The 22,926-nt window shown below is 42.7% G+C and overlaps 1 protein-coding gene across 4 annotated transcripts in view; it reads right to left on the bottom strand.

Annotated features, from left to right (window-relative positions):
• The window catches only part of LOC124011003 (teneurin-3-like), a 193,861-nt gene that overhangs the window by 21,446 nt on the left and 149,489 nt on the right, over positions 1–22,926 (bottom strand). The window contains exons 13-26 of one of the 4 annotated variants that reach the window (XM_046323892.1): positions 22,248–22,268; positions 21,853–21,876; positions 20,861–21,007; positions 20,437–20,656; positions 18,332–18,451; positions 16,732–16,993; positions 16,115–16,382; positions 15,421–15,564; positions 10,852–11,101; positions 9,045–9,065; positions 6,626–6,858; positions 5,032–5,186; positions 2,445–3,328; positions 1,893–2,068 (exon numbers count right to left, since the gene is read on the bottom strand). In XM_046323892.1, the coding sequence (XP_046179848.1) occupies positions 1,893–2,068; positions 2,445–3,328; positions 5,032–5,186; positions 6,626–6,858; positions 9,045–9,065; positions 10,852–11,101; positions 15,421–15,564; positions 16,115–16,382; positions 16,732–16,993; positions 18,332–18,451; positions 20,437–20,656; positions 20,861–21,007; positions 21,853–21,876; positions 22,248–22,268 (2,925 nt within the window). The remainder of the gene's footprint in view (positions 1–1,892; positions 2,069–2,444; positions 3,329–5,031; positions 5,187–6,625; positions 6,859–9,044; positions 9,066–10,851; positions 11,102–15,420; positions 15,565–16,114; positions 16,383–16,731; positions 16,994–18,331; positions 18,452–20,436; positions 20,657–20,860; positions 21,008–21,852; positions 21,877–22,247; positions 22,269–22,926) is intronic. The other 3 variants (XM_046323893.1, XM_046323894.1, XM_046323895.1) reach the window with 3 other exon arrangements.

Here is a 22,926-nt window from a genome sequence, read left to right as displayed (position 1 = left end):
TGACCTTATTTTAGCGCCCCCAAAAACGTAATACTTCCAGATCAACTGTAATATCAATACCATTGTAAAGCACAATTTCTCCCCTTTCCAACAAAATCAATGAAAACCTTCATGATGCCCATCTCTGTATGATTCAAGAAGGCAATGAGCTCCGTCGGATCTTTTTAAAAATGGCGGGAGGAAAGCGAAACCTATTGCGTGATAGTGAGAAGGAGAGATGTCGTGTGGGGAAACGGCTTGTTTTCACTCGATCTGTCCAACTTATCGCCTCTAAAATGTAAATAAAACACTATAAAGTGTTTATATAATGTGTCATTACATACCTATTTGAATAGTTTTTTTAGGGCAGTGCTAAAGTGATCTTCAGAAGTAAACAGTGGCTTTTGAGTCATGATAGCTTGCAGTGACTAGGTAACCCCCCTATCCTGTCCCTTTCTTGTTTTTAAAAGGTGAGAGAAGTGCTACACCTGGTGGAGAGAGGCTGTAAGACAGAATTAGTTGCTTTATCCGTGCTGTACGTTTAGGCCATGACACGTCACAATGTAACAAACAGCGTCGGAGGGGTCCGTTTTTTTGCAACTTTCCTCCAATACTATAGAGCCATTACCATGTCACTCAACGCTTGAACGGAAACATTGTTCACACCCCAGATTTTGATGTCAACACAGTCACTACAGTCCCATTAGATTTCTTTGCAGCCTCGTTTGAATGTCGCGGTGCGCACATTTGTACGGAATGGGTTTAGCGTACGTTACTGAAAGCATAAGCTACAGCTAGCTAGCACTGCAGTGCATAAAATGTGGTGAGTAGCTGACTAAAAGAGAGAGAGAAAGACAATAGTTGAACAGTTTTTAACAAATTATTTTCTTAAAAATTAAGGAGCAGCAAGTGAGCTAGCTATATTTCATTGTATTTTTCCCCCACTTACTTAGCTAGTGAATGCAGCTAGATCGTTTAGCATACTCAAACACCCAGCACAAACAGATAGAGATAGCTGGCTTTGGCTATTCAACACTGGAACTCTTCCAAGTCAAGGTAAGCTTTTGGTTTTACTCATTTATTGCCACCGGGGCCTGCCGGTGTAACGGCTAAACTGCTGTACACTGTACTGAATGATTGTAGCAGGTTTAGTAACGTGTTAGTCCTAGTAGCTATGTAGGCTGTGTGTAGCGGTTAGCTGTTATGGTATGAAGGTTTGACTTGGAAAGATTTTATCGCCTAGTTGCAGACAGCTGTTGTGATGTGCACTGAAGTCCACAAGCTAAGGGAAAATGTGAGAGGAGGAGAGCGCGTAGATGCAAGGAGGAGTTGTACAACAAGCAAAGTGATCATGTTGTTTTTATGTGGCTGCTATGAAAGTGAACTGTGTTTGCGGATGATCAGGGGTGTATTCATTCCGCCAATTCTACTGATAAACATTTCTTAACTGGTAGCAAACGGAATGAAAAGGTGATAAACATACCTGAATTTGTCCAATAGAAACTCTGGTCTGCAACTGTCAGTACTAATGATTACACCCCAGATAAGCTAGATGCAGGCAAAAGTGTGCAAGGCAGAATTGAATATGTCACTGTTTGTCTACTTGGTTACTTAAATTTATCTCTCGACCTGTGCAGCTACGTTGTAAACTTTTAATCGTAGGCTAGGTTGTTGCAATCTCATGGTGGGCATAGGGACAATTAGAGTATCATGTATTAGCCTAAACCTATTGATGTTACATTGAGCTGGGTGAATGGAATATGATTGACAGTCGTCCAATATGCTGTAATAGAAATAAGGCCATGCTCATAAAAACAACATTGTCCTCCCTAATCTTAAACGGCATTGGCGACCACTGATATGCACAAACTCTACCAAACTGTTTCGGCTGAGAATAATGGGGACGCCATTACCCTGAGCCAGTGTATAGAAGGCACGGATGGTGGAGGTATTGGTGGTAATACTAATTTCCTCTTCAGTCAAGGAGCTCTCAATGTCCACAGTCAAGGCCTTGTAGATTTCGGTGTACAGGGTTTTCACTGTTCCCGTGGGGAATGTCACGTTCATTATCCTGCCTTCGCTGTCATACCTGAAAGATAGAGGGAGAAGTTCATGTAAAGGTGATCATTGTGTCATTTTGTCATTGTGTCATTTTGTCGAGAGTATCTAGGCAACAACATCACACACAGTCCCCACGCGGTCTCTTTTCACGTAATTTGGTAGAATAACCTTTAAAAGGATCACATTTGACACTGTAGGCAAACTTCATAGTGTGTCAATGTGAAGGAAGACACTGACTGCCACCAAATTAAAACATGAATATACATTCATTGTAAGTGCAAAGCAGCAACGGATTAGCTTATTTTATGATCAAGTATTTATCTAGTCAGGCTCTTACCACCCTAAAAAGTGAAGGTCTACTCTGCCATTGGAGAAATCAGTCCCTCCTACTTCTGTATACTCACTCGTAGAATGTGGTCCAGCCAATTTCAGAGGTCTTCGTAGCCAGTAGGCCAGTGTTACCATGGTAGGTGAGTAGCACCAGTTCCTGGCCCTGAGCAGTCAAGGTCTTTAGCCCACCGTTGGTTCCCATGATCAGCCAGATGACCTGGTTGTCCGGGGCGACTATGCGCACGGGCATGCGGTTGGGGTCTCGGCGGATCCTCAAGGTGTTCCCGTTGCTATCGGTCACAGCTGTAACGTCGTTCTCGATGCTGTAGCTGAAGGTGTACTTAAAGTCACCCGTCAGGAGGCTGGAGGTGTGTTGGTGGGTACCATTGGCGTCAAAGACATACACTTCCTGGGCATCAGGCGACGCCACCTCAAAGGTGTTGGTGTTAGAGGTCAACAGTGGTCCGTTCCTACCGACAGCCCGGATGCGGATGTTGCCCAGGTCTGCCACGTACAGGGTGCCATCAGGCGCCACAACCAGAGAGGATGGGACGTTGAGACGAGCGTCTTTAGCGTAGCCCTCGCCGGTCTGGTAGCAGTCGCAGTTGACGTCGTTCTTACAATCGCAGTCAGAGGGCGACCCTGCCAGATGGGTTATTTCACCGTCGATGGATATCGTTCGGATTCGACTAAGCTTCCGTTCGTCGGTTTCGGCGACGAAAATGACCCCGTAGTAAGACACGGCGATGGCAACGGCGGACTCCAGGGGCGTCAGCGCTGCCCTTTGACCTCCGGCTGCCCCGCGGTCCATCCCAGCCAACGGGCAGTGGATGGGCCGGCCCGCTGCAATGCTGACCTGGCCGTTCTCAGTGATTCGTAGGACCACATTGTTGTCCAGGATGTACAGGGAGTTATCCATCGGGCTGACCGCTAGGTCGGTGGGCCACTCCAGGAGCACCTGTAGATAGAGACATTGTTATAGGCACCACAGAGATGTGGCATTAAGACATTACTTTCTCTCAGATATGTGGTATGGAGATATCCCTGTCTAAAAAAATGACATTGTATGATCATGTCAGTCTACACATCATCAATGTGACATTGTCCCATCTCCTAAATATTTCAGGGTGACATCAGTATTGTCAAAAACTGTGGAAAAACACATACTTAATCATCCTTTCCAGACAGTGATTAATAACAAGGCATTTTGCCCTCAAGTCTGCACACAACTGATTACTGTCTGTGTCAGTGCCATTCATTAAGCCTGCCAGTCTGCCTTCTTATGGGACAATATGCCTCAGGTTACGAGTCTATCCAAAAAGATATCCGTGTTGCGTTGCAACATAATAAACTTAATGTTTCATTCTTGTCTGTCTGATGGTTTCAAGCCTCCCTTAGTGTACTGATAGCAGACATGGAACTATTATCTGGTATGTCCCCTTGGAGTAAAGGGCAGAGGTAAGGGACCCCAATCCAAGTTGAGTTTGACTCTCCACACCAATCCACTCCTGACACGTCCCCTCCGGAGACCCTAAATGTGTAATGGAGGCCCGCCATTCCATTTGAATATGATACAAGCTTTTCTTCCTTTTGCTTTTCTTCATTATTCATTTGCATCACATCGGAGAGGGTATGTAATGGAAGAGGATAGCGTGGACATGGATATAAATGTTTAAGAGGAGAAGTTATATTATATTGTTATATTGAGTAAGTGTTTTGCCCTCATATGGCGGTAACTTTGTGTCTTTTGACAAGACACTATGTTCATGCTGTTAAGGGTAGATTTTTAGAGATGTGGAAAGTTGTTAGATAGAAAAGTGTTGACATGTCATGCTGTTTGGTAGGAATGACCCCCCCCCCTCAAATAAATAAATTAATAATAATAATAATAATTCAGCTGCTGACTACACAAACGTCCATCACAACTGATTCAACTAATCAAGAGCTTGGTGATTATTTGACTGTATGGATCAGATGTGCTAGTGTGCTGAAACTAAAATATGCAGTCCTGTGGGTCCCTGAGGAACAGATTGGTACACACTGCTCTAGAACAATAAGCCTCAGCAACTTGAAAGTGCATAGGGGCTTTTAAACAAAAATATAATGCCACCTAATGACTTTCTTCCACTGGAAAATAACATATCCAAAAGTATATTATTTAACTATGTAAGTACTTTCATTATCAGTTTTTGTGAATGTTGCAGGGCTAAATACTTGATTTTGCTGCGACAATTCTAACATATGTATGGCTATATGAAATAATTTTGTCCAAATTGCCATGAAGATGCGCTGATGGGGGAAAAGGTTTGTCGACATGTGGCTTGATTGAACCATTTTAGGCGGTAAAAGTGCAGTGATTGGTTAAAATTGCGAGCTCTCTTTTTGTAGTGCAGTTATCAGACACTTTTGTACACTAATACTGCAGAGATAACTGTTGTATGTAGTAGTAGTAGTGCAATGATTGGTCAAATTTGTGAGCCCTCAAATAATGTGCAGGGAATTGTTGATTTTGCTAGACATTATGTGACACTCCAAAGACTGAGCGACTCATAGATTGGCAAGAAGAGTACCACAGGGTGGCGCTGTGAGGTTAGCCCTATGGGACCTGACTTGGGGACAGAACAGGCTTGAGGGAGGCATGACTGGTACTCTGACAGCCACCTGATTGATTTCCATGCTGATGTCACAGGTAAGGGGGCGTGCCGACGTGAGGTCGTTGGAGCCCAGGAGGGTGGATATGATGCCGTGTTGGTCAACTCTCCGGATTGTGGTGCCGTCCACAAAGTATATCAGTCCATTCTTGTCCACAGCGATACCTGTCGAGGCAAAAGGGGGAATAAAATAAATGCAGAAGTGATAACAGATAGATAGATGTGTCAGACATGGGAGATGTTCGATTTTCTCTGCTTGCACGACTCCGTGGAACGAAAAACACAACAGATACAAGTGTCGAGTTTGGCTTCCCATTATTCAGGTCACTGCAAAAAGCACATCCTTCAATAATTAAACCGCCTGCTTTCCTGCTATTGAATAATTTCTCAGGGCAAAGTAGGAAAGGCTGTGTCCCTACTGTATGCGCGCCGGGCGTCTCGCCACATCCCACCTTCAATAACAGAACTCAGAGGTGAAGTGTCAATGAGTGTTGCTCCTTCACCTCAAATTGCAGCTCGGCCACCCAGCAATCATCAACCATCTTCACACTAACTGTGAAATGGGTAGGCGGGGGGGAATGACGCATTTGGTCAATTTTAGACGAAAGGGATGAGCGACATGCAGTTGCCATGGTTACGACAGCAGGCAAAATTGCACGACTGATTGATTGTCGGCTAAGGGTTTTAGCGCAAGGAGAGAGTACTTGCCATAGACATTTGTCCCACATAGGGAAAATACATTAGCAACCGTGGCACGCTCCACATCTCTTCATGTCACTGTGCGCTCCTAATAGAGACCAGAGCCTAGGATTTCAATTAAACCTCACATACAAATCCATTTCTTTTTTCGATCAGTGCTATAAATGCTGGTGTAAACACACGTGGTTTTTAAACTCAAAATAGTGATACAAGTTCATCACAAGAGGTGAGAAACTGGTATATATTTGACACATTTCATAACTTCTAAATAAATCTGCAAAAAAAAAATGGAATCCACTGGTTAGAGGTGATTGATTTGGTTTGACCTTTGGCTAGATCTGCCCAAAACTTGCCTGGGTCCTGAAACATTAAAGAGCTGAGGGAGCATTCTGGGAGAGCCGGCTATTTGACACTCTGGGGAAAATTCAGACAGACGAAGAGTGCCACATTTGAGCATATTTCAGCAAACGTCTGGAAAACGTCTGGGGGATTTCAAGGCTAGCACACACCAGACAAACTAAGAATCCATGACTTAACTTCTTAACTTGAGAATATTCAGACTGTGGTGAGTTTTTAGACACAATATGGCTGCCATCCTACACCTAGGTTGGTGCTACAGTACACATGTATGGTGAATGATGCAAGTTTCCCTTATATACGCATTTTCTGACCTGGTGAAAAGTGCTACCTAAATAGAATATATTAACACATTACTTCTAAAACATTTGTGCTGTAAACCACCAATCTTTACCAGAACCACTAGGATTTAATTTCAGCCCTTCAGTAACACATCCAAGTCAGCTAATTACTGTATGTTCGAATCAAATGTGTTACTGCAGGGCTGGACCAAAAGCCTGCAGGCCTGCACACCCAATAGCGCTCCAGTATGTTGGCTTGGCACCTACCTTTTGGCCCAGTGAGCAGGGCCTCCGTGGCCTTGGCCCCATCCCCACAGTGGGTCTCGTCAAATGGCAGACAGTGCTCCCCGGTCCCTGCCACCACCTCCGCGTTACTCTGAAGTTCCTTGATCCCCGTCAGGACCTTGGGCCGGTAGATCCTCCGTGAGTAGGTGTCTGACACATACAGCTGCCCAGTCACCGGGTCAGTGGCCAGGTAATAGCGGTGAGCAGGGTTGTTACTATGATCGAGAGAAAATGTGGTTACTTCGACTGCCGCAATGAACAATCAGAAAATAATCTAGTTTTACAGGTTTTTTTTTACGAATTTGAACAATCCCAAGAGAACCTAGTTTGAAGGTATTTTTCCAAAATATCATAGTATGAAAATGTGACATTCAGAATGATAATGACCACAGAAAAGACTGTATGTGTATGTAGTTCTGGTTATTGTGAATGCCCGATGAGGCTTGTGTTGTGTGTGGCTTTTTTCATAACAGACGGGTGGGGGAAAGCCAGAGACCAGGAGTCAGCGTGAATATAACAGAATTGAACAGGAAATGACTGGAGCAGATTTGTGTGTGACAACTTGAAGGGTGACAGACCATTTCAATCGTTATCACTACCCTATGACGGGAAGCCAATGGAAATAATGGAATGATGTGCTTATGTTAATGACAGTCATCAACTGATGGCATTTCGTTGGGTTGTGCTTATTGGCATTCATTTTAAAATGCCTCAAAATGTGGCGGGCTCCTTCAGAAGGAGTTAGCAGAGACATCGTCAAGGCTGGCTTCCATTATGAAAAAAATAATCTGATGCAAAGACAGAATTAATCATCTTCTATGTAGGGTGCTGTATATCAGCACTATACAGCAAGTATAGTAGTATTGACTTTGAATTTAAATTTTTTGTCAAAGGCAATTACATTCACATTTTTCTACGCTAGTTAACATTAATCCTCTTACATGACTAAACGACACAGACATATCACTGAATTTAAATGGCCAACTCTTTTCAAAGAAGAGATAACATCTGTGCTTGGAGGCCAATAATACACCAAATTATAAGCTGTTCAATTCTTCGATATAGGGGGGCGCTCTTTTAATTTTTGGATAAAAAAACGTTCCCGCTTTAAACAAGATATTTTGTCACGAAAAGATGCTCGACTATGCATATAATTGACAGCTTAGGAAAGAAAACACTCTGATGTTTCCAAATCTGCAAAGATATTATCTGTGAGTGCCACAGAACTGATGCTACAGGCGAAACCAAGATGACATTTCAATCAGGAAATGCCCCATATTTTGAATGCGCTTTGTTCCAATGTCTCCTTATATGGCTGTGAATGCGCAAGGAATGAGCCTACACTTTCTGTCGTTTCCCCAAGGTGTCTGCAGCATTGTGACACATTTGTAGGCATATCATTGGAAGATTGACCATAAGAGACTACATTTACCAGGTGCTCCGGTTGGTGTCCTCCGTTGCAATTATTGCGCAATCTCCAGCTGCGTGCATTTTTCCATTTGGTTCAGAGGAGAAACCAAACTGCCACGAATGACTTATCATCGAATAGATATGTGAAAAACACCTTGAGGATTGATTCTAAACAACATTTGCCATGTTTCTGTCGATATTATGGAGTTAATTTGGAAAAAAGTTTGGCGTTGTAATGACTGAATTTTCGGGTTTCTTTCTTAGCCAAATGTGATGAACAAAACGGAGCGATTTCTCCTACACAAATAATATTTTTGGAAAAACTGAACATTTGCTATCTAACTGAGATTCTCCTCATTGAAAACATCTGAAGTTCTTCAAAGGTAAATTATTTTATTTGAATGCTTTTCTTGTTTTTGTGAAAATGTTGCCTGCTGAATGCTAGGCTTAATGCTATGCTAGCTATCAATACTCTTACAGAAATGCTTGTGTAGCTATGGTTGAAAAGCATATTTTGAACATCTGAGATGACAGTGTTGTTAACAAAAGGCTAAGCTTGTGAGCCAATATATTTATTTAATTTCATTTGCGATTTTCATGAATAGTTAACGTTGCGTTATGGTAATGAGCTTGAGGCTATAATTACGCTCCCAGATACGGGATTGCTCGACGCAACAGGTTAAAGGTGAATAACACTTTTTTTACTGTCTGGAAATAAAGATAGCCCAGTGAGTCTTCTCGTGTTTAATGGTACATTAGCCCATACTGTAAGCCTTTGACACTTATGAATGTGAATAATGTGTGTTTCAAATAAATGTGAGAATGCAATAAACAGTGAAAAAAAAGGATTATGAAAACTGACACCTTTATGAGCCAAAAAACCACACAATCAAATAACGCCTTAGAGGCTTATCAATTTGCCATAGAAATAGAAATAAATATACAATATACATCAAGACAGTGAGGGAAACAGCAAACAAAACACACCTACCTGTGTCTAAAATCTTTATTTCTTAGGGTGGGATTAAAGGAAGGAAGCAGAAAGGAGAAAGATGCAGAGAGACTGTACAAGTGTGTGACTTTAAAACTCTAAGACAAACACCATAACAAAAAAAGAAGCAGACAATGGAGATTTGTTGAGCAGAAGGGAGGCAAAAAAGGAAAAGAGAGACTATGGCTTGGTTAAACCCTGCACCCATAACTAACAGAGGGGAGAATATAAAAACTCCCCCACCAGGCAATCCATTGGGCCATTTGTTCTCCATTTAACCACTGAATATCGGAAATATTGATCCCACCACTCATTATACAGCCCCATATCAAAACAAGGACTTTATATCCAAACCCCAAGCCATTGCATGCCAGGTTGACAAGCCAGGTTGGGACTTGTTTATACTCTCACGGATGTACATACACTTCCTGTCCACATAAAAGGATGTGGACACCCTTTGAAATGAGTGGATGTGGCTAATTCACTGACCTCACTAATGCTCTTGTGGTTGAATGGAAGCAAGTCCCTTCAGCAATGTTCCAACATCTAGTGGGAAAGACTTCCCAGAAGAGTGGAGGCTGTTATAGCAGCAAAGGGGGGGGGGGGCAACTCCATAATAATGCCCATGATGTTGGAATCAGATGTAGTGTATGTGCATTTGACATGTTTTATAACGAGCAATCCAACCATGTGGGCTTAACTTTCCCCATGCAACCTATAAGAGAATGTATCAAAACATAACAGGTGGTTGTGGGTGTTGTATGTGATTTGTGGGGGTGTCTTCTGAACTGAAGACTTCACTGGTTTTTGCAATGGGAGGGCCAGGGGCCTGCAATTGATTTGAAAGATTTAATATGCTTTGTATTGAGTAGCCCTGGCTGTAAAATTGTGGTTTCTGAGTCTACCAATTGGCGGAATTAAGCTTATTGAGTGAAACCAACTTGACAAGACGGCCTAAATCGTCTCGATTACATGGTGTTTTTCTCTAATTGTGATGAAGGATATAGAAAATATTCCACATTAAATGGTGAATCATTTTGGATACTGTGCAAGGAGGCCAACAGTTGTATGACCATCCTGTGCATTGTTAAGAAAGTCTCGGAAAAACCACTGGTTCACAGTTCAAAGAAGACCACGACACATCAGACGTCCACCCCTTTCACGTTTATGTAACAGAATGCATTTTGTTCTGCCACCAGAGGGGAGTGAACTCACAACAACACATACCACTCAAAGCCAACCGTCTTAGCCAACCGAGCAAGAGACTAGTCAGTCACTCTTGAGTAAAATGTTTTTTTTTAAGGTTTTAAATATACTTAAGCATCATGGATATAAATAATTTCAAATTCCTTACGTTAAGCAAACAAGATGGCACATTTTGCTTCGGTGGGGGGGGGGGGAATAGCAAGGGGCACACTTCAACATTCAATAACAAACAAAGCATTTGTCTTTAGTGAGTCTGCCAGATCAGAGGTAGTAAATATGACCAGGGATATTATCTTGATAAGTGTGGGAATTGGACCATTTTCCTGTCCTGCTGAGCATTCAAAATGTAGCAAGTGTCAGTGAAAAAGTATGGACTAAAAAGTACATTATATTATTTAGGAATGTCGTGAAGTAAAAGTTGTCAAAAATATATTCTTAAAGTGCAGTACAGATACCCCCAAAAACTACTTAAGTAGTACTTTAAAGTCATTTTACTTAAGTACTTTACAACTCTTAAGTACTTGGCTAGGGGCTGATTTAACATCCATGCACTCCACTCCCAGACTTTAAGGTCAGAACCAAAGGTAGAACCTGAACTAACCTGAGCTCCATGACGCTGGTGACGTTGCCCGACGGGTAGACGCGTCGGATGTAGTTGAAATCGCCCACGTAAAGGCTGCCGTCGATGCCCCACGCCAGGGCCAGGGGCGCCAATAGCTTGTTGCCCAGGGCCTGGCCGTTGCAGCTGGGGCACGAGATGCTACGGCGCCGACCGTTCCCCATCACTGTAGAGATGACGGGCGGCTGCAGCGAGATGAACTGGTTCTCACCGCTGCCTTTGTAGAGGATACCTGAGAAAACAGAAGATCTTGAGAGGAGCTTCTATATAATCGATGATTGATGAGAATGAGGACTTTGAACTGTGCTAAAATTAATAATTTTCTCTAAGATTTGTTAAATGCTGTTCAAAACAACCATTTCCATAGGAAACACCTCTAAATTGAGATTTGATTAGCTGGGTAAGTAATAAATAGTGGTAACCAAATGGCTGAATAATCCTGAGGAATTGTGAACAAACCCGTTGAATTGCCTTGGTACATAATACCTCATTCCTTAGTCATTGCAGAGTGCCTACCTATGTTCATACTGTATTTCAATGTCTCGTGAATATTGACATTTTTGTGACATTTCTTGTTTCGTGGGATTCTGAAACGCATCAATTAATTGTAACCTCTTTACAGAACATGTTCTTTCGGCCATCATGATCCAGAACCACATCAATGCATCTTGGAATAGATTGTACAAGTGTCTGGAACTCCAATGTTGCATCCCTCTCATATTCTTCCATGAGAAATTCCATAATTTACTGTTTGTGGTGGAAAACCCTCTTAGGTGTCTCTCCAGAATCTCCCATAAGTGTTCAATTGGGTTGAGATCTGGGGACTGACACAGCTATGGCATATGGTTTACATCATTTTCACGCTCATCAAACAATTCAGTAACCACTCGTGCCCTGTGGATGGGGGCATTGCCATCCAATGGGGGCATTGCATTGGTAACCAAAATGATTGGCAAAAATAATAGTGTGCTCAGCATTTTAATACATGACCCTAGGCATGATGGGATGTTAATTGCTCAATTAACTCAGGAACCACACCTGTGTGGAAGGACCTGCTTTCAATATACGGTGTATCCCTCATTTACTCAAGTGTTTCCATTATTTTGGCAGTTACCTGTGCCTTTCAAAAGTATCGAAACATCAATTGAACTGAGGAGTGACCAAATTCCGTGAGTCATTACATTACAACATTTGAGCAAGGGGCAAATATTATCCCCAAACATTTTTTGGGGGGGAAGGGATAGGGTAGAGTAGACTTTAAAATGATGAAACATTTTTAAACATCAAAGAGGTGAATTGCATGCTGGGAGCACTTCAATATTCACACCCCGGCAACACGTTTAAATTGCGACACTCCCTCTGTCCTCATTACCGGATTGATGGTGGCGCTGAACGCCTGGTGTAGCACCCACTGTTTCCCCGACATTACCCCCGCATGTGTCACTGCACATCTCGATGTATGTGAAATCGAGTGTCGCCTCGCAGCCATTTGTCCCTCTCTGATTAGTTCCTTTCATTGATTAATTGATTTAAGGGGGAACTCGAATGAAGACAATCTGGGGGACCGCTGGCAGGACAATCCCACCGATCCATCTCATTCTAACGGAGAGCATTACAAATGCACGGCTAACAAAGATGAATGGGTCCAGGGGACGGCTTGTGCATGACGCCATCAAACGCACAACCTTGGAGCTTTAATTGCACTTCAATCCATCTGTCTGGTCGCTACGGAGACATGCTATGTGAGTGCTCGGACGCTGAACGAGGGCTGACTCGACAGCAAGCATCCCTGATGGCCTTATTATAAAGCAATAACCAAGTAATTCTGTAATAACAAGCACAAGATGTCAAACATTATCTTCACTCTATCACAATGTTGAATTTAACCTAATTAACAATAGAATTACAGTTTTTACATACCCAACATGCATTTGAGTATAAGGAGCTCAACGGATTACACCTTATTAGAAAGTTAGGTCAGGTCTTTAAAAAAAATCCCATTATCGAAGAGGTCATTTTGGCAATCTTCCCCCAGTCCCCTACATTTACATTTCAATCAGTTTATTGTGTAACAAAACGTCTTTCCATACGCCATTTGAAAGTCTAATGTCATGCATTCAATACACACATCAATTTCCAGCAGACATTAACGCTCAAACCAACTCGACAGTCTCTCTCTGACAGAGTCTGTCTGACAAAACTACAATATGTTGCTGTACCAGGGCTAAGGCCTCTGCACATCTGAACATGTTTATAAGGTTAGACAGCGTTGTTTTAACAGAAGGCATATAGCCACTTTGCAGCAGGCAGGGAGGGAGGGAGAGTGGGGGTCAGGGGGAGCATAGCTACAGTACAGACAGAACAGCTTTTGGCCTTATCTAGTCAGACAGGACCCAGAGAAGAGAGAAGGAGAGAGCAAAAGAGAGAAGGAGAGAGCGAAAGAGAGAAGGAGAGAGCGAGAGCGAGAGCGAGAGCGAGAGAGAGACTGTTAGATTCCTCACTGGAGGATGAGAGGAAAACTCAAGTACATCACAGTAGACTCCTCAGGCAAGGGAACATGGAGACAAAGTCACTGAGAAGAGAAGTGTGACTGTAGTGTTCCACAACTTGCATGTTTTATCAAAGAAGGTGACATGTACAGCATTAGGGAATCAATACAGATCTAGTTGTGAAGATAAAGTGCAATTTATGTATCGGGACTGAATTTCTTAAGGGCTTCATCCTGCAGACTATAAAACTAACACGTGGCCCACGACTCTCCGAAATATGTCATGCCAACAACCAAGGCCAACAAGCACTTCAAATATTAACATGTGGTAAAGGGCATATATAATAGGCATAAGCTTTCCCCTGTAAGGCCATCTGCCATGGCATGTGTTTGGGGAACGAATGAGGGGGAAAGAAAGTTTGAAGACAGGGTTGTGCCACTGCCATCTGAGTGTCTGTTGACTGAGGAACCATTAATCATTTCACACACTTCACATGCTATCTGTGGGTGAAACTAATGGGATTGTGAAATGGAGGACAGATACCCTGCTGTCCGCAAATTGATTAACCTGTTCACAGGCAGGGAGAAGTTAAAGAGGAAATTGTCATTCTCCATTTTTTTTTTTACCTTTTCTGATTTAAGCACATTTCAGAATCTATTTGAAGGGCTTAGAAATAAATAAAAAATTATGAAAATGGTGAAAACTCTTTAGAGTCCTGGTAGTTACGACGCCATCTGTGTAGGAATGTGTCTTTCATTTCAGTCATTCGTGTATCAATATCAAACTACACAAATGTTACGAAACAATTCTACTGAAACCTCATACCTAATAAACATAATTCACCACATTTTGTATGAAGACAAACGCACATTGATGCCCAATCTAATGCAAGAAAGTATTAGCATATCATATGTCGAAGATGCAAAGCAAGCATCTACACATCTGTTGATCACAAAGCTTCACATCTAGAGACAGCGATCCCCCCCCTACTGTGTGCTGGCGCTGCTGTGTGAAGACCTTCAGATGAGCTAGCTTTACCTTGAGACAGGTGGGATAAAACACAATGCTCCGGCAGCAGTCAGGCTGGAACAGATCTCAATGGGGTTTTTTCAAAGCTCTTTGCAAAACTTTGTGTGCTAGGTGCTTTTGACAGAATTGGTTCAGCTAAACGCCAGCTATTTCCCATGTTTAATGAACAGCCATAGAAGAAATAGCATCGTGTGGTAAACACAAAAGATGCAGATTGACTTCTGTACACAAGTTCAATTAACATTGTCCTGAAGCATATTGATCTGCTAAGAACACCCAGTTTTGTATATGGAGGAGATGGTTAGCATACATGGTTAGCATACATGGTTACATACATGGTTAGCATGGGTCCATGGCATAACTGGGTATGACAACCGACAATCAAACAGACTTTTTACTAACATGAGTAAACATTGGTTATAGCCATAGCAACAATTTCAATAGAACCTGAAAATGATATACAAACTATGGGCTCGATCGAGTGTCAAAAGGCAATGAGCAAATATTGCTGTAACCTCCTCAACGAAAGGGACCGTCAGTAGTGAAAGACTGTGCTCAGAAGGACACAACTAGATGAAAGGGTGACACAAATTCCCTGAGACAACTGTGACAAAGATCGAGAGCTTGGATGAGAGCTTACTGTCACACAAACCAGGGCTGAAAGAGAGAGGCCTAGTGCATTCTCATTCAAAAGAGAAGTTTGGATAATAAAAGTAAAGAATTGTATGAGAAACGTATCCCATCTTGGCCAGCAAAGGCCATCTTGTTGCATAAATAGCTGAGTAGGATGGAATCTCTGAGTAGGATGGGAGCTCTGCATTGTGTCTGATTTATTCCATCATTAATATGAATGATCGACCCGTCAAAACACTGCTCTGTTCTCTGTAAATGAGATGATGAACCATATTTCATCTTGATCTGAGCAAGTAATGCTGCATTTCAGGGTAGAGATCACCTGTCCATAACACGTCTATCCTACAACCGCAGACACACACAGGCACACACAGATCCATGTAACAAAAAAAAATCTTACCATTTTGAATGTCCAATACATGGTGCTTGTCCAACATCCATCCCCCCATGTTAGAGGCATCCAGTTCATAACCTTGTAAAATGGCTGTCCTCTTCTCCCAGAGGATCACATCCAGGCAAGATTCATACTCATATCCCACAGACACTAGAAACAACAACAGTGTCTAATAAATTACGTCTGTAAATCTACCAGGAGCCTTTAAAAGTAATGAGGCTTGTGGCGTATAAGCATGAAAACTTGTAAAATCTCTTCATGATTGTAGAATTTTCTCAGTAGGTAGGAGGTATAATCTCAGATGAGTGTTCACTAGTATCCCAATAGGCACTGCTGCATTGCAAGCATATAAAGTATGAGATACTGCTAGCTCACTGAACAGAGTGCATCTGGATATCAAATTACCATATAACCTGGAATAACTCAGGATTGGGTAAGGAAAAATTTATCAAAATGAGCATGACCTTAAAAACATATATTTTTTTCCTGTGGTTCAACTGGTGAGTAATTACCCACGAAAGTCAGCTAACCGTACGAAACATGCTGACTGCCAAAACAATCAGGAAGTACAAAGGAAAGCAATACCAGGAGTTCATCCAAAATCTAACCTCCTAGACTACACCTTGACCTGACAACACTGTCAGATGATGTTTACATAACATCTTCAGACAGCTGTGTTTCAGTGTCTGCGGAAACTTACCTATAGCCTCTGACAAGCCATAGACCTTCTGGTTGTAGGCGTCTGTCTTGTCCCAGACGAATGTGTACGAAAGGTCTGGAAAGGCGGGTAACGATTTCTGGAACAATCTGCCCATGACAGCAACCTTCAGATGGACCTTCATTAGTCCGAACGGGAGTCGTTCTTGGGTCATGAGGACTTTGAGGATGGGCTTGTAGCCGGATGTGCGGGAGCTCAGGTAAACCAGATTGAGGTCACTTCCGGGTATGGCCACTTCCTCGTGGAGGACCTATGATTTGAAGCAGAAAAGATACTGAACATACTGTTTGTTGAGTGTGTTAAAAAAGTGACTTTAAAAATGTCTGTGGTGCAGCAATTGTACACCGTTAATGTGATAAACTCTTTCTCAGGCTGATGCAAACGTTACCTTTGCTTGCAATCATCGAACAATTACCTATGTAATTAAATAGATTTGTGGAGACTGACAGTGCAGTTAAATTGACTTTGCAGTGTTTAAAAAAAAACCTGGCTGCAGTGCAGGGAAACTTTTAATGCACCCAAATGCACACTGCAGTGACAGTCATATGCTTTGGGAAATAGGCACCTGGCAGTAGGTTTTAGACCAGAGCTAATCTCACCTGGGTCTCAGGGATGATGGGGCTGTCCTTGGGAGAACTCCTGTAGAAGGTGGACAGGGGGGAGGCCAGGATGAGGGGGCTGGGCCTGAGCAGTCCAATGAGGTGGCAACTGGGGATGTTGTTGTTCTCCCTCTTCATCATCACCGTGTCCATCACATGGAACACCTTCCAGGGCAACCAAACAGTGCGGTGCAGTGTGGGAAAAGGATCACGCTTCAAACTCAGGGTCAGCGAGGCACCACCATTGGCCAACAAGTCAAACCTGGAGATGTCGCCATAAACGTGGAGAAGTGATAAAAAAAAGAAGCTTTATATATTTACCCAGTGTGACTTACTTGAAGGACAAATAACATTTGCTGCTCTCCGGAAGACAATGCATTCAGTGAAAACTCAAATCTATATTCACAAACTTTGGCGGGCTACAAAACAGATTATATATTTTTTCAAAGAAACAAAGAACTTGTTCTTATCAGTTGCCTTATTCCTTTGCAGCTCACATATTATTATCATTCACTGAATCTATTTTATTACTTTGGTTTATTCAGCCATGATGCACTGAGACACTTAAAAAGTGAGAATTTGGTTGAGAAGTCTTGGCTTAGCTTCTCTGGTGGGCCAGTTTTAATTAGTACCGCAGAGCGCTGAGAAGAGTTACTGGTTTGGAAATGAAGGGGGAGTCTTTGAAGTGGTGCTCTATATATTCAGCGAGGTTCACCACCCAGGGGTAAAGCATCGGCATGGTGACACTACACACAGTCCCCTCCCCCCCTCCTACCCCCACACCATCTTCTCTCCCTCTCTCCATCCACTTTGGGCAGTGGGGAGCTCACAGCCAAGCTTTGATGCTGTTTCTGCTCTCTTAAAACCCTGAGCGGATATGCTGGCTAACCAAGTGTGATTACCCCCTGTCATTTATCATGCTCTGTATCAGAGGGGTTACCGGGAGGTATATCTGGAGACATCAGCTTATCCTCGGCGGCTATCGCCAATCCCCTACCTCTGCGGTTCCTGCTCCATAAGAGTCACGACACCAGTCCCAGATATTACTAAACATTCTAAGCCTTCTCTTCCAGACAAACATAATGCACATATTTTGTTGCCAATTTGAACAAGACAACAGATTGTATGATGATAAACTTCCCCGGTGGAGTTGAATGTTTTCCCTGAAATCTATGTATGACGTTTTCTTTAAGAGTGAGAAAGTGAACCACAACTCCATGGTAATAGCCCAAGAAGATCAGACACTAATCCTGTGTTAGTCTACAATGCTGGCAGATTGATTCTGCCTTGGCTGATTCAATGCATTTGAAGCAGTCTTGTTCTAAATGGCCTCAACCATGGTGATATTTGCATGAGGTATTGTTGAGGGACACAATGCTTCGCTGTTTTGACTGAATAGCTCTTTTTCAATTGCTTTGGACACCGTGGATCTGGGATACACTTTTAAGCATGCCCGACCTTAGCTGAACCTTGTTCTGAGGACGGAGATTGTGTGCGGTCTTCTAATCCGTGTTAATTACGTGTGCTATGTACGTGTGTGCATGTGCGTGCATGTTTATGTGTGTGTGTGTGTGTGTGTTCGTGTGGGTGGCACTCTTACATCCCGTCCTGGCGTGTCACGGTGTAGCCATAATCAGGGTAGTCCCGGAAGGACACGTTGACGCCGATGAGGGGCGTCCCGTCTCCCGTCAGTACTTGACCCCGGATAATTGACGCCAGGCTGTGCCGGTGAACAAACACAAAGAGGATTAAGTAAACAAACAAACAAGCTGTATCTGTTAACATCTGTCCTCCCTTGGCAAGTGTACCGGCAGTCTGATTTACTGACCGTTAAAAATACACACGTCAGCGATTGTTATTCATGAAATGGCTTGCCCTGGCAACAGCTTTCTCTTTTTACCCCTTTTAACAGCCCATAACTCATTCCAAATAGGCTTTGCAGCCATTGAAGGCCTCTTACTTTTAGGAGTTTACCAAGTGCAAGTTTTTAAGAATTGAGGGGGAACCATTTGCATATCAATTTTTCCACTTAGCTCTTTCTTGGACACGCGGTGCATTCGTACATTCCTAAATGTGAGGTAATTTGTTTAAATTGGGCAACAGTGTGAAAGTGGATTTATCTTCAGGTCATTACGGATATGAGGTAGGGATCATCAACAGCTTTCTCCTATCTGTTTCCTCACTCCGACATGCCTCATTTAAAAAAAAACTTTGCAGTCTAGAGGAAGAAGGAACCTTTAAGAGCTCTGTAGGTCCACTATTCTCTCCTCGTCATTAATCTTCTACAGGCTGGCTGACCCTACAAGCGCTAACCCCTAAATAAACATGAAGTCAAATCACCTAAGCAATGTTTAGTAATGTAATTCACACAGTCCCTCTCTGTCAATGTCTAACAGTGGTTTTCTCCAGGACATCATATAAAGCCCAGCGGAGGAATTCTAAGGGGACATCGAATATGGCTGTGGGACTCAACATAACAAATGTAAGGTATTAGTCTTTATGCCACTTGAGAGAGGATAGTTTTTAGAACAATGGCATGGGAATCCAATCAATTGTATTCTATTTTCCTTGGCTAGCCCTCTTGTTTTCCATGGGTTGAGAATGGAAAGACCTCATAAAGCATTTCCCCCCTTGCCCTGCTAGACATTGGATACAGCACACCGAGACAAAACAAACAATGCTACGGGTAGTATCCATCATGCTCTGGCACATTCAATGGACTTTTTCAGTTGCATTTCATGTTTCATATTTAGTTGGGATAGAGCAGAAATCTTCACTTTGAAACAAGACATTGTAAATTTAAAAAAATCCACGATAATCCAACAGAATATTTGCCACAGTCAAATGAAGTTCAGATATTGCTAATGTGCTTACCACGAATCCCATTCACCTCCTTTTGACCCCCGCGAAAAATCAAATCAAGTTCTATTGATTTTTCGTTGTTTCAGAAATGTAATTCATTTTGACAAATGTAAGGAATGTCTGTTCTTAAAGACAAGTGCCATAATGTCTGCGACTATGAAACCAACTTCAAAGAGCATTAAATGTTACATTTTCAGTGAGTGAACTAATATGCATCGGCCAAAAATTGGAATCAACAGTAAGCTGAACACAATGACGAGGCGGATTATCAGGGACCCGGCTCGGGGATTGCCTCTATATTCTATATTTGCGGTAAAGCATGCTATTTACATAAGGATTACTCCCAAACTATTCTGCGAGTTACAGGGAATATTATTGCCAAAGCAACATGCATTTACCAATAATGTCCCACTCCATCAGACTCAAAATAAATTCTACTTGATTCAGAACAGACAGGCAAAGTGCATTGAGGTTCCCGATGCAAACATATTTTTGTCTGCTGAGAAACTTGCTCACAAATTGACATCAGACCCCTTGTGCTTAATTCATTGGTGATAGTCTTAAGCTTTTATGTTGACAAATTATGACATTTTGTAATTTCCATTACAAGGTTTCACATAAGTTTTGATACATCAAATAAGGTTGCTCAATCTGCAACTCAATAACCCCCCCCCCCCCCTTACTCATCAAGTCAAGGTCCCTAAGAGAGCTAAACCGCAGTTATTCCCACATGGGCAACGCCAGGACAAAACGATTCAATCGATTTCAACGATACAGTACTGACTTCTCACGTTGGCTATCATTTTGATGCCCCACCGGACAGTTGGATTTGATGAAGCTCACCTGCTATTGAAAGGGTTGTCCCCAGGTATCACGTGACTACCGCCATTCCCAACCAGGAAGCTGATGCGCTCATAGAAGCCTCTGGGAGCCGACTGAGTGGTGGAGGAGCCTTGACCTTGGCTCACGATGCTTGTGGGATCTGGGGATCCGCGGCAGTAGGGCTGGCCCTGGCAGGAGCTCTGCGAACAGCAGTCTGGGTCCATGCAGTCCACTAGTCCATCTGTCAAACAAAGATGCCACAGTGTTGACATGGGACAATACCCTAACTCGGTGCTCCTTCAGAATATCAATCCTGTGAACTAGACTGATCAAATAAAACACTTTGTAAACAGAATGGTGCCTCTATTTGGTTCAAACAGTCCACTATATGGACACAAAGTCATATCATTGGAAAAGAATGGAGAATTATGGATGGCGTTCTTACCCCTCTCGTTGTCCTTTCCATCTGAGCAGAAGGTCTCCGTGGCAACATCACATCCTAGCCCTCTCCATCCTGATTGGCAGATGCAGCGCCACCCGGCTTGGTCCAGAATGCACCTCCCGTTGCTGTTGCACAGCCCAGGGCACCCATCTGCCAAAACAACCATGTAAATCACACAAGGTAGCCAATCAGAGAGAGGGAGACAGGTTGAAAGGAGAAGACAACACCTGGTCATTCAGGGACAGGAAAACAGGGACAAAATGAAAACGACAATACAAAGTGGACAGACAGTACATAGATTTCTGACAGCAATTAGTGGTGGGGTATAAAGATACTGTAATTTCACATGGGTTTTTACTCTGAGTTGCATACCATTTCAGGGCCCTTTGAAATGGAAATTGTCTTGGCACATTTTGGATATTAAGAATGCATGGAGGCCAACACACAGTAGGATAATAGTGGTTACCACTGCAAATAAACTTGCTCGTCTTTTTTATTATACGCTGATTAGTCAATGTTCCTCTAATCCTATCTGAAGTATCAGCACCAAAAAAACAACAACACATGTATCTTGGCCTAAAACCAGCGCAACACCCATGTGAAGGTACAATCAAGGTAAAGACACGGGATAGATAGAGGTAGAGACAAAAGGCAGCGGGTCGATGTTGACGTCGTCTCAACATCTCCACTTGATACCAGGATATTGCTTTCCTTTTTTCCCCCACAGGGTGGAAGATAGAAAAGAGCTAAGTGTAAGTGACTGGCTACATCCGCTTAGTGCTTCTTCTGACAGACACACACAAGGATTCAGACAGGAAAAGGGGGACCGAGAGTGTTTGACTAGTTAGGACAGACATGTATGAAGGTTCCCGGGACCACAATACAAACAGCGATAGACTGGGACATAAGACATGTGTACGTCGTGCTAGGGGAAGAAAACAGAGAGCAGGCGAGTGATTGTTGGTGACAACTCTCTGGGGTAGTCATTCCGTTACCTTTATATCCTATCTTGACCGCTCCTATTACCATTGAAGAGAGGGGAAACATTTGCAAAAAAAACATATTTTTTTTAAACTTCTGTCTTGCAGGAAAATCTAGACTGACAAACATTATCTGAGTGTAGCACACAAGGAGAAATAAAGAGCTGAACCGGTGGCAGAAAAATAGATGCACTTGACAAACATGGTATGAAATACTTTGTGACGCTTCAAAACCACATGGTTGACACATTGCGATTCTGAAACTGTTGAGGGAAGGAAAGTTACCTGCTCACGCCATTTACAGGGGTTGGTTTACATTTTCAGTCTGACGTTTTTTTGTTGATGTTGTTGTTGTTGTTGTGTATTGAAACAAAACATAAAGGAGCGAGAAAGACTGGAAAGTACATTACCTGATACTCTTGAATCCAGAGCTTGTCGGATAAGAGGAAAGGAGAGGAGGGGCAGACCCGAAAGACAGAGAAAAGTAAAAAGAGGTGTAGAGAAGTGTTATTGCAGAGGTAACATGCACAGATAGCATGACAAGGAAACTACTAATTAGTTTGCGCTATGAATGTTTCACAGTTATGTGTGTTAAGGTGCCGTCGAGCAAACTTTCAGGCTTGCCTGATGAGCTACATTGCCATCCCAGGAGTGGCATGCTTTCATTCATAACAACATACATCCATGTATTAAACCCTCCACATGAAGTAAATAACAATGTACAGTACATTCACATAGAGCATTACAAAAAAAAACTAGTTTACAACTGTATAGCTACCGCTGATTACTGACAAACACATGAATAGCAGTATAGTGTGAACTTGTGCACTCGGTTACACCATCTATCCAGCTACAACTAACCACACCTTTACCATTCAAGAGACGTGTAGCTTATTGTCCTTCAAGTACACATCCAGAAGTACTTCAGCTTATAGTCAACCCAGTACACATACATATGCACTGGTACATCAGCTATATATTACAACTATCAGTGTATTGGCCGTTCAATTGTCATGTGCCTTATTGTCCTGCCAGTTGTCCTGCCACTGTATATCAGCAATTCAACCACTTCATCATTGGAGCAAACAA

This window comes from Oncorhynchus gorbuscha, linkage group LG23 (assembly GCF_021184085.1).
Source record: "Oncorhynchus gorbuscha isolate QuinsamMale2020 ecotype Even-year linkage group LG23, OgorEven_v1.0, whole genome shotgun sequence".
Classification (NCBI taxonomy): domain Eukaryota; kingdom Metazoa; phylum Chordata; class Actinopteri; order Salmoniformes; family Salmonidae; genus Oncorhynchus; species Oncorhynchus gorbuscha.
Note: the sequence above shows the minus strand (reverse complement) of the source record. Positions and strands in the feature narration are given on the sequence as shown.